This window comes from Triturus cristatus, chromosome 4_2, assembly GCF_964204655.1.
Source record: "Triturus cristatus chromosome 4_2, aTriCri1.1, whole genome shotgun sequence".
Taxonomy (NCBI): domain Eukaryota; kingdom Metazoa; phylum Chordata; class Amphibia; order Caudata; family Salamandridae; genus Triturus; species Triturus cristatus.
In genome coordinates, this window is record NC_140586.1 from 672,375,131 (window position 1) to 672,389,518 (window position 14,388).

At 44.5% G+C, this 14,388-nt stretch overlaps 1 protein-coding gene across 2 annotated transcripts in view; it reads left to right on the forward strand.

Moving 5' to 3' along the window:
* The window catches only part of LOC146834882 (cytochrome P450 2J2-like), a 630,312-nt gene that overhangs the window by 460,216 nt on the left and 155,708 nt on the right, over nucleotides 1–14,388 (forward strand). Inside the window, exons 9-10 of one of the 2 annotated variants that reach the window (XM_085602487.1) lie at nucleotides 7,634–7,678; nucleotides 12,096–12,148. In XM_085602487.1, the coding sequence (XP_085458613.1) occupies nucleotides 7,634–7,678; nucleotides 12,096–12,121 (71 nt within the window). In that variant the 3' untranslated portion in view covers nucleotides 12,122–12,148. The remainder of the gene's footprint in view (nucleotides 1–7,633; nucleotides 7,679–12,095; nucleotides 12,149–14,388) is intronic. The other variant, XM_085602486.1, reaches the window with a different exon arrangement.

A 14,388-nucleotide genomic window follows, 5' to 3' on the forward strand; every position in this document is an offset into this window, starting at 1 on the left:
GTCCGGTAACTAAAACCAAGTTTCCGCAGAGGATAGAGGGGAGTTGCTCAGATCTCCCGAAGTGGTGCAAATGTCGGTCGTATGCAGTGGCTATGGAGAATACTCCAGTGAGGTAACTGGCGCGGTGTGACCTGGCTGCTAAGTACACGAATAGTGGATCAGGCAGTGAGGTAGAAATATGCATTCATGAGAAAAAACAAACAACACATCAAGCACGGGCGCAAGCCTACCCCCTCCTATTCGGTGGTGGGCTCCGTCAGCGTGAGCCGCGTTGTAAGGCTGCAAATAGTAAAAAAGTTTAAAAAGTTTACTCGGTAAGAAAGCAGAACTGGTACCTGAATGAAGGAAACTGCTGGGGCGTCCCGAGTGGCAGGTGCTCATACTTACATAGTCTTGTAGCCTTACGTAGCGGGGAGACCTACCCGTGCGGTGGTTCAGCCGGTAACATCAGTGTGCACTGGCCAATGGTTAATATAGTGTTTCCGGGTAGGAACGTGTCCCCGGGTGATGACGTCCCTGCGGACACGGCCACGGGACGGGGTGCACGTAGGAGGCTAGCCGGGTGCTCGGCTAGTAACTGCAGCGGCCATATTGGAAATGAATAAACGGCCCAACTGGACGTGAGTGACTACTAACGGAAGGTGAGAGAAGGGAGGATCCCGTTCCTCGATATTCATACCGCTGCACTGGAAAGGATAAAGTGGGGTATACCCGAGTGTTATTAAAAACGGACTCAAAGGTACTCAGTCCACATACGGACTCAGAAGTGCTAAGCCCACATGCGGGGAATAATCCAAAACGATCTATACCACGAAACACAGGTCAAGTCATGTACCCGTGGTGATACTGTGTGTGTGGACATGTTGATGCGAAACAGAGGGGGAGAAAGGAGGATACCGCCCTGTTGTCTTGGTGTGTAGAGCTTGAGTATATGAGAAGGCTGCTCTTCTGGTTATGTGGGGAACTATACCACATCATATCATGAGTGTCACGATCATGGACCGATGACTCTACAGATAGGAGTAGACATGTAAATAGTAATTACCCATGATAACTGATACAGCAGTAGACATACAACATCGTGTAAATGATGCTTAATCTCGTGGATCATCGAGTAGTGGTGCTCGATGTAACATACTTGCTAAGATCATCTCGTGATATTCCACTAACGAGATAATTCAACCCAGGGGATGTCATCATTCAGTCCCCCCTTATTACGTTTCAATTTAAACACCCATCGTTGTTCCTGCCTAAACAGTGTGGATGCTGACCATTTGGGATTGGATTCAATGATAGTCCATCCCGAACCCAGCCTTGTAATTTTCTTTTCTTGCTCCTGACGAAGCGCTCCTGGATCCAATAGGGACCACCTAAAAGCACGAAACATGTTGACCTAACCTTTCTTACAGCACTTTTTGTTATTACACTATACGGGTTGAGAGAAGTGGGACATTATTTGGTTTAGTTTCCCCTCTCATTATAAGCACTACTGTGCATCTCCATCCCCGCCAAGTTTTTAATTTGAACCAGGGACCTCCCAATTAAATTATTTTTGGACCCTGTCTCAATTTTAATACCTGCACTCACTAGCACACCCTTACCCACACACCCACACTCACAAATGCGGCAACTCCTTAAAGAACTCCAACAGAGAGCCCCTAACCAAGGGCCCGTGAGGGACTGCAGCGCCACCCCCACGAGGAGCAACTGTGCCCAATGATGATGCTAAACATCCGCAAGGGTGTGTGAGGGCACTCAGTATCACAACAAGGAGTATTCTCTCCTCACTCTACACACTCACTTTGACCTTGGAGACATCCCTTACTCTCTACAGCCTATACTTTGGCTATTGCTATCCCTTTCCTTTATATAGGAACTGTAAACCACCCATGGAATAAATATATGACCTTCAGGAGCACTGGTACAGGACCTTTTTCATTCGCTCCTAGTCCCCTCTCTCATTGATTGGTTGAATTTAAGAACGGCCATTGGCCATGGGACATTTGTATCTTCTTTTTCTTTCTTTCCTCCTTCTCCTCACCTCCCATGAGACACATGTGGTCTAGAACCATTGACAGATCATAACTGGCAAGATCGAACACCTAACTGACACGATGGACAACCCAGGTCTCAGCTTCGATGACGATATGGTAGCAGAGATCTTAAGAGCTCCATCACTACTAGCAGAAGATGGTAGTGCACCATCAGGGAGCGGAAATGATGACTGGAGGTCGCTCCAGACTCTCCGAAAACTGCAGATAAAAACTGCCCTACATGGGACTATTATGACAGAATATTTGAGAGCCAACATCGCTCCCAATGGCCTTTTGATAACTCTGGCTCCTAGGATATTCTTGGAAGATTTGACATTCCGTCGTGAATGGCCAAGAATATCCTGGAAATGTACACGTGATTGGTTAATACTAATTATAAACACAGCGAAACGTCTATCAGATGATCTACTCATCCAAATCAACCTGTCTGAGAACAGACTTAAGACTGGGATTTCTATAACAGCATTTAAATCAAAACTTTCAGAGATCAATCTTGAAATGAATGAACACAAAGAATATTTAACTAAACAGAAGATCAGTCAATTGCAAAAAGACGTAAAACGGTTCGATAAGGAGAAAATCTGTCCTTATACCAAAGATGATTATGTGTTCTCCAACATAGATACCTCCTCTGACGATGTCAGCAGCCGCAGCTCCGGGAGGTCAGATTCCACTGGGAGTGAATCCAACTATGAAACCAGACAGTCAAGACCAAGAGGTGGGTATAGACACCAACCACCCCCACCACCATTATTCCAGGGGTTCCCTCCGCACCCATTCCAGACACCGCTGTACCAAGGACCATGGATGGGTCCCCAACCTATATGGAATGGCCCCATGGGACATAATCCAATACCCAATTACCATCAATATCAGATCCCACCTTTTCTCAACAGAGGGAGGGGCAGAGGCAGAGGAAAAAGAAGAGGAACAACCAAGACCGTCCATTGGCAGGACCCAGAACCGATGGTCCTACGAAGCAAGACCACAAGACCTTAGTGGTTAACCTATCCTCGAGGCTCCTTACTGAAGATGAGAACAGACTATTGGAAAAGGGCCTGGGATTTGTCCCTACACCAAAGGAAGATGACTTCACCATGCACCAAGAACTACATCAGTTTTTTTGAAAAATCCGCCTAAGAGCATTCTTCCAAGACAAACTTAAAACCCCTCTCAGCGGGTCGGGCTTGAGGAATAAATCCAAATTCACCCCCACATCAGCCATGACCTCAAACGAAGTACTAACGTTTGAACAAGCTGTCTTGAAGGAGGTCAACAACATCGTCCCTGCTCGCCCGTTTGACAACCTCTCGAAAAAAGAAAGATCACTCCTCAGAAACCTAACAGAGGACGATACCATCATATTAAAACCCGCAGACAAGGGAGGGGCCATTGCCATCCAGGATAAACTTGTCTATGATGAGGAATGCTTACGACAGTTATCCAACATAAGGTACTACGAATCCATCAATGAAGACCCTACCACACGCCTCTCCACTATGATACAACATTTGACATCTGAAGCAGAGACAGAGGGATGGATTACCAAGGAAGAGGCTTTATTCCTTGTGAACAACAAGCCACGTATACCGTATTTTTATTGCCTCCCGAAAATTCACAAGGGAGTCTCCCCTCCACCAGGCAGACCCATTGTGTCCGGGATTAATTCCCTGCTGGAACCCCTGAGCAAGTTCTGTGATGTGTTTCTACGCCCCCTGGTGATTGAGACCCCGACGTACCTGAGAGACACCACTGAGGTGCTCAACCTCATAGAGGGTTTCGCCGCACCAGAGTCTATCAACCTGTTGGTAACCTTAGACGTGGAAGCGTTATACACTAACATTCCCCAAGATGCCACACTGGCGGTTCTTGATCAGGCCCTTCGTAACATCGACCCATGGACATCACCAACTCCGATCACCTTCATCTGTGACTGTGCGACAATAGCACTTAAGGAGAACTTTTTCGCTTTTGAGAATAACCTCTATCACCAAACACAGGGCACCAGTATGGGGAGCACCTTCGCGCCGAGCCTGGCCTGCCTATACATGGCAAATTTTGAAGAGGAACACATCCTGACAGACATCAACCCATATAAGAACAACATCATGTTATGGCGCAGATTTATTGATGACATAATCATCTTCTGGAAAGGAGACGAAGAAACATGTCAGACCTTTTTTACATGGGTGAACACACTAAATCCTTACCTTAAATTTGTAGGCACACAGTCTTCAGAATCGATACCATTTCTTGACCTACTGCTATCCCTTAAAGAAGGACGTCTGATGACCACTAACTATAAAAAGCCCACGGATAGGAATAGTTTACTCCTATTCCAAAGTCACCACCCTAAGGCTCTAAGAAATAACTTACCGGTTGGGCAATTCCTCCGCCTGCGCCGCAATTGTAACACCATTCTGGAATTTGAAAAAGAGGCAGACACTCTCACAGAGAACTTGACGCAAAGAAAGTATCCCAAGAAAATCGTCAAACAAGCGCGTAAAAGAGCCAGAAATAATCATAGAGAAGCTCTACTGGAAATCAAAGAAAAAACCATCTCAGAGACACTAACATGTGTAACATCCTTTATCCCGAATTCCAACAAAATTCAGAGGATAATTAAGAAACATTGGAAGATCTTGGAGACGGGGGAGTTTCAACCAGGCCCAAAACCTCTCTTTGCATTTAAGAGAACACAAAATCTGAGAGACATACTAGTCCATACACGCCCTAAGAACACTATCAAGACCCAACCAACTCTGTGGAACCTTCCCCCGGTAACTGGCCATTATCCATGTGGGTCGTGTACAGTATGCCCACTGACTAGCGCCACCAAGGAAATCGATCTGGGACTTGCAAAACCGTGGAAGCAACTACACCATACCAACTGCAACACGAAAAACTGTGTGTATATGATTACCTGCCCCTGTGGCTCAAGATACATTGGCATGACTATGAGACCAATCAAAACACGAATTGGTGAGCATAAGAGCACGATTCGGTGCAAACGTACAGCTACAAAACTACAAAGCCACTTCCTGGAAAAGAATCACTCCCCTGAGAGCCTACGATGGACTATCATTGAATCTAATCCCAAATGGTCAGCATCCACACTGTTTAGGCAGGAACAATGATGGGTGTTTAAATTGAAAAGTAATAAGGGGGGACTGAATGATGACATCCCCTGAGTTGAATTATCTCGTTAGTGGAATATCACGAGATGATCTTAGCAAGTATGTTACATCGAGCACCACTACTCGATGATCCACGAGATTAAGCATCATTTACACGATGTTGTATGTTCACTGCTGTATCAGTTATCATGGGTAGTACTATTTACATGTCTACTCCTATCTGTAGAGTCATCGGTCCATGATCGTGACACTCATGATATGATGTGGTATAGTTCCCCACATAACCAGAAGAGCAGCCTTCTCATATACTCAAGCTCTACACACCAAGACAACAGGGCGGTATCCTCCTTTCTCCCCCTCTGTTTCGCATCAACATGTCCACACACACAGTATCACCACGGGTACATGACTTGACCTGTGTTTCGTGGTATAGATCGTTTTGGATTATTCCCCGCATGTGGGCTTAGCACTTCTGAGTCCGTATGTGGACTGAGTACCTTTGAGTCCGTTTTTAATAACACTCGGGTATACCCCACTTTATCCTTTCCAGTGCAGCGGTATGAATATCGAGGAACGGGATCCTCCCTTCCCTCACCTTCCGTTAGTAGTCACTCACGTCCAGTTGGGCCATTTATTACCTTTCCAATATGGCCGCTGCAGTTACTAGCCGAGCACCCGGCTAGCCTCCTACGTGCACCCCGTCCCGTGGCCGTGTCCGCAGGGACGTCATCACCCGGGGACACGTTCCTACCCGGAAACACTATATTAACCATTGGCCAGTGCACACTGATGTTACCGGCTGAACCACCGCACGGGTAGGTCTCCCCGCTACGTAAGGCTACAAGACTATGTAAGTATGAGCACCTACCACTCGGGACGCCCCAGCAGTTTCCTTCATTCAGGTACCAGTTCTGCTTTCTTACCGAGTAAACTTTTTAAACTTTTTTACTATTTGCAGCCTTACAACGCGGCTCATGCTGACGGAGCCCACCACCGAATAGGAGGGGGTAGGCTTGCGCCCGTGCTTGATGTGTTGTTTGTTTTTTCTCATGAATGCATATTTCTACCTCACTGCCTGATCCACTATTCGTGTACTTAGCAGCCAGGTCACACCGCGCCAGTTACCTCACTGGAGTATTCTCCATAGCCACTGCATACGACCGACATTTGCACCACTTCGGGAGATCTGAGCAACTCCCCTCTATCCTCTGCGGAAACTTGGTTTTAGTTACCGGACCGTTCCCCTATTACCAGGCGATGCTCACGCGCCGCAGCATCGTACCAGCCATCCTGACGATATTGCTGCACACCTGTACTTATTTAGCACCATTTCAGTGTTGAATTTCAATGTGTTACCATTACCTCGTGTGTCGCACTCCATTTCTTGATAAGCACCTTCACACCTGGACCTTATGTTCGTTTAAACTGGGTAGTATCCCGGCCACTTAATTAGCATGACCACTGTATTAATCTCGGTGGTTTTCATGCACTGGGCACCATAGCACTGACTGTGCACTAGTGTCTGAGTTATATCATTAGCCTTGATATATCACTACTTTTGTCTTTTTTTCCCCCCATCCCTGTTTTTTACCCCCCCCCCCTCTTTTGTTATGTCTCCTCTTAGGCTGTGAACATGAATTTCGTATAATAACGGATTCTGAACACGTATTGTCAAGCGTACCAGACCTAGGTAACGGATGGGATTACGGGTTGTCTCTTCCCGAACCCACCCTTGTAATTTTCTTTTCTTGGTCCTGACGAAGCGCTCCTGGAACCAATAGGGACCACCTAAAAGCGCGAAACATGTTGACCTAACCTTTCTTACAGCACTTTTTGTTATTACACTATACGGGTTGAGAGAAGTGGGACATTATTTGGTTTAGTTTCCCCTCTCATTATAAGCACTACTGTGCATCTCCATCCCCGCCAAGTTTTTAATTTGAACCAGGGACCTCCCAATTAAATTATTTTTGGACCCTGTCTCAATTTTAATACCTGCACTCACTAGCACACCCTTACCCACACACCCACACTCACAAATGCGGCAACTCCTAAAAGAACTCCAACAGAGAGCCCCTAACCAAGGGCCCGTGAGGGACTGCAGCGCCACCCCCACGAGGAGCAACTGTGCCCAATGATGATGCTAAACATCCGCAAGGGTGTGTGAGGGCACTCAGTATCACAACAAGGAGTATTCTCTCCTCACTCTACACACTCACTTTGACCTTGGAGACATCCCTTACTCTCTACAGCCTATACTTTGGCTATTGCTATCCCTTTCCTTTATATAGGAACTGTAAACCACCCATGGAATAAATATATGACCTTCAGGAGCACTGGTACAGGACCTTTTTCATTCGCTCCTAGTCCCCTCTCTCATTGATTGGTTGCAGTATTGATTCTTCTTCTTCTTTGACCATGCTTTGTTTTCTTGTCCTCTAGGTTTCTCTTTTGGAGGACAAGGTGTTTTGGAGATAAAGGAAAGAGGTAAGTGCATATTCTTACTCAAATTGTCTCCCTTCCATTTTCTACTACTTCTTCTGCTACTCCTTAGCTAACCACTTTCCTGGTCTTGTCTTATTTCTCTTCAGACCTTTCCTCTGCTCTATACTTCATTGTTCCCTATAAAACTGGGTCCCACTTCAGGTTCTTGTTTTATTTAGGCCTTAGGAATATAACTAAAATGCCTAGGAATTCTAATGTTTTCGTCTCTGGAACAACTCCCTGTAATATTTCAGCCGACTAGTTTTACCAAAAAAACTGTTTGGTTTTTAGTCTTCAGAACCTACAAATATAGCAACAGCACTAGCATTACCAGTTTCCAATGCCACCTCCCCTCCTCCATGCTTGTCTCCTCTACTCCTGTATATGGACACTGAACTGGTCTAGCCATGCTGCCCTGAGAGAATGACTGGAGCTGCGTGCCATTCTAGTCCTATCCCGGCTTTGGAGACACTGCGGCTGAAGTGGTTACCTACTGTTAATTAATGTCATATCCTTGCTCGTCTCGGCTCACCTGGGGTCGCCTGGTGCTACAGTGAACCTCCACCAGTTGCAGTGCATCTCCTCTTTTTCATCTGTTTCCCACAGCATCTATCCATTCTCCATTCCTCCCTCTTCCTCCTCCCACTTTCCTATGTTGCTCACCTTGACTGACTTCTGTCCATTTCTCTCTTCTCCCCTCTGTCTTGCTTCCTATTGAGGAAAGGTGAGTCCTTTTTCTATTTTTCTACTTTCAATGTTCTTTCCTTTTCCTTCGTTTTGTTCCAAACCCTTTCTCTTGTATTTGTAGGTGGTGTTGAGAAGGACTCTAGGGAAGCTATCGGCAGGGGTGTCATTAAGTAGGGATTTTCGTCTTCTTGTTCTTGTGCCTTCCCCTCCTCTTCACAGGAGGTGATATTTCTCTTTCACACTGAAAATTTTAGAAGAGGCCGGGGTCTCAAAGAGACGAGAGGTAGCTCCAGATCCATGTCTGGGAACATAGAAAGAAAGAGACTGATGTCAGCAAGCGAGAGTGCCACCTAAATAGGCTCTACGGGTCATTTCTGGAGCTGAACGGTTTTCAGTGTGGTGCCGCCAGGTGCCACCCATCAGTGCACAGAAGTATTGCTGAAAAGTTTCCAGATCCAGTCTGATGCCAGGGGAATATGTGGGGACTCTACTAATATAAGTCGCTATTTAAATAAGCGATACAGCTTCTGTGGTGTTTGGATGGATGCACTGAAATGGCTGCTGTTATCAGGAATACACAGCCTTACAGTACCCACAAAACTTCCAATTCTGTTGGTGAAAATGCTGTGCAGGGGAGGCCAGGCGCAGATGCAAGTTATAGCCAATTTCAATTTTCAATTCTTTATTTGGATATGGAACTCCAACGGAGGTCCACAAAAGTGCACAAAAAATATAAAAATGAATACCTTATGTACAATACAACGTTCTTCCATATTCGAACATCAAATATTACAATATACAAAATAGCATTAAAAATGATCTAATACATAGCCAGAAATTTTTTACAAATTGATATATCTTAAAACAAACCATTTCATTAGGAGGGGACAGAACAAATGAGCGAGCCTGCTGGGCAGAGTGGATATTATATTTGATGAATACAGGTCTTAAAAACATACGCCTGACCCTTTGTAACTTCGTGCAGACAAATAACGCATGATTAAAATCTTGAATTTGCAAATAACACATTTCACAGATTCTCTCCTCCCTAGGGATTTTATCCCATATACCAGTGACATCTCTTAAGGGCAACAAATTAAGTCTTAATAAGAGAATTAGCCTTCTTATTCCATGAGGAAGGTTCCAGGTTAAATAGCTCTGAGGTTTATTCCCCAAAGCACTCCCCCAAACCACCTCATTGCGAGATTTATTCTGACTTAAGCCAGTGTCTCTAGCCGAACTAACAGAGGGTGCAAACTTCTTTATAAATTGCTTTAATGCAGTTTTTGTCATGGGGGTATCAATATTCAAGGTAAGCCCAAATGAGTCATTCGCTTTCACAAGGGACCTAAAAAAGGGTGAATGTTCTTTCAATTTCTCGAAAATTTCTATCTTCAAGGCAGCCCTAAGAGTGTCCTCCTCCCCCAACATAAAGAAATACGCCACCTCAAGACCGCAGACCAGGATAAACTATATAAAGAAACTAAACCAAATTCCAGACGTAAAACATGTACAGCAGCCTGAGAATTTAGATTACAGATTTGACGAAGAATTCAGCCTTCAGCCTTATCAAAAGAGAGCCAATGTTTCATGTCCAGTACCTCAACAGCGTATATTAATGTGGGGGGAATTTTTTCCTTAAAAACTGACAAAACATGACTAACATGACGTTTCCACAAGTGTTGTAAAATCTATTTAAAGCTCCAGCCTGGGAAACAGCCCTACTAACACAGAGATTAATGTGCTGTGAATCTCTCCTTGTTTTCGAGAAAGGCTTCCCCAGGTATAAGTCAGAATCCACCAGTTCCAGTTCTTCAGGCCCCAGTGACCACTGAAAACACCTCTTTAGTCTATGTCCTTCCTTGCGGAAGACCAAGATTTTCCTTTTAGCAATATTAATTTTCAACATATTGGCTTCTGCGTATCTAGTTAGAGCATCCAGACGACATTGAAGACCAATGGGAGTTAAATCAAAAATTGCAACCTTGTCCGCATATAATAAAGAGCCAACAAACATTGTGCCAATCTTGGGGGCATCCCCCGTCACTGAATTCAAGAGTGCGGGGAGATCAGATATGTACAAAGAGAACAATAAGGGGGCCAACAAGCAACCCCGCTTTAGCCCATTGTGTGTTTTAATCCTACATGATAGCCCCAGCGCCCCTCCCATCAAAAATTGACACCAGGTATCTGTGTGCAATTCTATCACAAGACCCAAAAGATGCTGCGGTATGCCCAGTTGTCGATATAGGAACGGGGGAGCCCTATTACTCCAAACGTATCTGGGCACACATAAACTTGTAATTACAAAAAACAATGCGTAGGAACGAATAATCAAATAATAATTGGACAGGAAAATCTCAATTAATCCTCCCATTGAGACACATTCTCAAAATTATTCAATATAAATGAATGTCACCAACACAAAATGTAGTTCTGAAAACGATTTTTTTTACACCAACCTTTCAAAAGGTCCGTGATGTTTCCAGTATCCGGAAGGTGTATCATTTATCGGCCTTTGTAAGGATATTTGCCACTGTTTCTAGAAAAATATATATACACACAGTGTTAACCTCCCGATGTGTCACCTCAACCATGACTATGGGTTTGATAGCCAATGCAACATAAAATATATAATAAGAACCAAACTCTGTTACCTCTTATACCAAACGTTACTCATCGCAATATAACAACTCTTGAAGTGGGACCACGGCGATATACTACTTCCCCGTGTGTCCTGAGTCTCACTTGAAATGAAGCCAAATAAAATTGATTTTTTCTTCTGGGCAGTGATGTCACGGTGTTAAACCGCATGACCCCAGAGTCTCGATTAGAATAGAGAAAACAAACAGGAAAGAGTAGAAATACAGGCTAAGAAGGTGGGCTCCTTACTATGGAAGCCACAAATGGTTAATCTCCCACTTATACCTCCTCCACCCATATATGTCCCTAAAATTATAAACTGTTCTTAAGTATTTACCCACGCTAATGAATCGCGTATCTGTCTACCCCAAATCAGAGCGCATAACAAGGGGAGTTTATTGTTACCATTCATGTATAGTTGTAACGCTAATAGCTGCGCTGCGGTCAATGGGTTTCCCTTCATAAATCTTCTCCACCTATTTCTCAAAAACGAGGGATGATAAGGTTACGCCCCTCTATCTAGGACTAGTTGTCTTATCCAATGGATTTCTAACGGCTGGCAATCAATCCGGCATGACGCGGGGAAACCAAATTTCCATCCAACAGAACAGGGTTGCTAAGAGTTCCCCATGCGGCTTGACTCCTTTTTAATTAAAGCAATCGTAATTCCATCCGGCCCTTGAGTGCCTGATGTTTTGGCATTCTTTATAAAACCTACTACCTCATCCCCCGACGGTGGGCCCTATTCAAGAAAAGAGGTCTCTTCCGTGCGTGTCGTTACTGGAACTACTAAACTATTGTTTTTATATAGTGAGGAGATAAAAACCACCCACTCGTTTTCTGGAATCGGTATAGATAAAGCCCTCTGCCTTGAATCGCAGAATTCCGCGACCAAGTTCCAGTACTTTCTTGAATCCTTGGCCCTTGCTTCTTCCCTCAGCCCAATCCATTTAGCGTCAAACTCCCTTTTCTTTTCGCTTAATTTACGATGGCTTTTTATTTGCTTGAGGCGATTAATTTCCTGCTATTGAACTATTGAGAATTGGATATGTTGATTTTGAACTAATCGATTAATTTCCTTGTTTAACAGTTTCATCAATGGTGTGCTCTGTTTAGGCAAACGAGGGCCAGCAGATCTAGAACGTAAGTTCCGTATCTTTTTCATTTGGGCCTCAAAATACTGTTTAATATTCAAGAAAGTGTAACCCTCCTTGTTTAGGAGAGCTATCTTCACTATTGAACCCACTTCAATGATACTTTTAAACTTTTAAACTTCCAGAAAGAGCATCCATTTACTTTATTATAAACTACCATTCCCTGGCTCGAATTCCCCTGGGTCCAGTACAGGGAGTTCAAAAACCACTGTCATACCCACCACACTGTTGTCGCTCCAAACCGACGGAAAGACAAATACGTTTTCACAAGCCCCAAACATTTGATAAGACACAGCTACATAGTCTAAAAGACTCTGCGTGTGGTGGGAGTGAAAAGTAAATTGGGCTGTTTTATCCACGGGCACTCTCCTGTTTAAGATGACAAAATCTGTCCTTCTAACACTGTCCAGCAGGAAGAAGCCCCGTTTATCTGTTTTTGTTTTTTCCGGTAAAAGAATCTCAGGAATATGCAATGTTTCTTCTTTATCAAAATTCGCATAGATCTCTGAAGCTGAGTTGGAAATTTTGGCATTTAAATATCCCACTAGTACCACTAAAGGACATTCTTCCCTAATGAAAGTGTTGTGAATAAAGAGAGGGCTCAATAGCTGATCAAAGATTCTCCCAGGAGGTATATAAAGATTTGCCACAACGAAAAAATAGGCCTACAAAGATCTCCCAAACAGGCCAACTTCAAACATATAAAATAGTTTGTAGGGTGGCACAATACCTTCTGGTTCCAATTAATCGAGTTCTTAAGCAAAATGGAAACCACCCCACTAGCGTGACCTCAGTCAGAACGTTAACATGGCAGGAAAAAGTCAAATAACCATCACAGTCAAAATCCTTGCAAGACCAAGTTTCTTGCAAACAGATGTTTAAACGATCCATAGTTTAAAAAAAATTCAATTTCACCTCGTAGTGACCCAAACCTGTCATATTCCAGGACAGAATTAACCCACCCAGGTTACCTCAAAGGAGTGCTTCTTTCTGCTTCCGGACAGGTATTATTCAAAGCTCTCGCGACCCAGCTCCACTGGCCCGATTCTTCTTCAGCATCAAAAGTCTGGGGGACGACTACCATCTTCGACACCAGATTTATTGAACGGCCCCTAATATCCAGGGAAACCATAATAGTTTTGGTGTTGCTTACCAAGTACTCAAAATCAGGGCCCATCGCATCCAGCACCAGAGAATTAACGGGCCTAGAAGCAGTCAGACACTGCCTTGGGGAACACCTGGGGAGATATTCCTCATTTGGAGACGGATGCTATATCAATACCCCGTTTAAGGAAATGCTCACAATTCTGCATAACCAAATTGGCTATGATCAAAGAGCAAAAAGTAGCTCTACAGTAGAAGGAATTTTCGTGTGAATTAATGCACAAGTTACTTGCCTTCGGTAATGATATATCTGTAAGAAACAATAGCTAGTTATAGATTCCTTACCTTAGAATTACCCCCAGGTGTCAGACTGGATCCGGAAAGATTTTTTTTCAGCAGTACCTCTGCGCGTCGGAAGGTGGCGTCGTTCTGCTCCGCTTTCGTCATCGGCGTCGTGGTCGCTGGAATGACGTTGCGGCAGCTACTTAGACGCGGCCCTCGTGCGCTGATGTCAGTTCTGTACACGACTTTCCGTGCCAGAAACACAGAGCCATGCAAGACACTGACTACTGGTGCATAAAACTAGGGCTCTGAAAGGATGTCCTTAATCCTAGAAATCAGTTCGCAGAACGGGGAGGATGGGTGGGGCGGTAAGTAATCTATAACTAACTAATGTTTCTTACAGATATATCGTTAACGAAGGTAAGTAACTTGTGCATCTGAAAGAAACACTTTATAGATTCCTTACCATAAAATAGATACCCCAGCACTACCAACCCCAGTGGTGGGTCTGCGAACCAAGATCACACCAGAAAATCCTGGAGAACAGAACATCAAAAGAAGCCGTCTCTTCGGACTTGGCTGTCCAGGCAGTAGTGTTTGGTGAACGTGTGCAGTGATGCCCACATGGCCGCCTGACAGATGTCATTTAGAGGCACTCCTTCCCAAGGCAGTAGTGGCTGCCGTCGCCCTGGTAGAGTGAGCGCGCAGCCCCACTGGAGGCTCCTTTTTAGCTAGAGAGTAGCAAGCCTTATAACACAACACGACCCACTGAGAAATGGTGCATTCGTGTACGGCTCAACCCTTCTTTGCACCCACGTAGCCAACAAATAGTTGATCATCCAC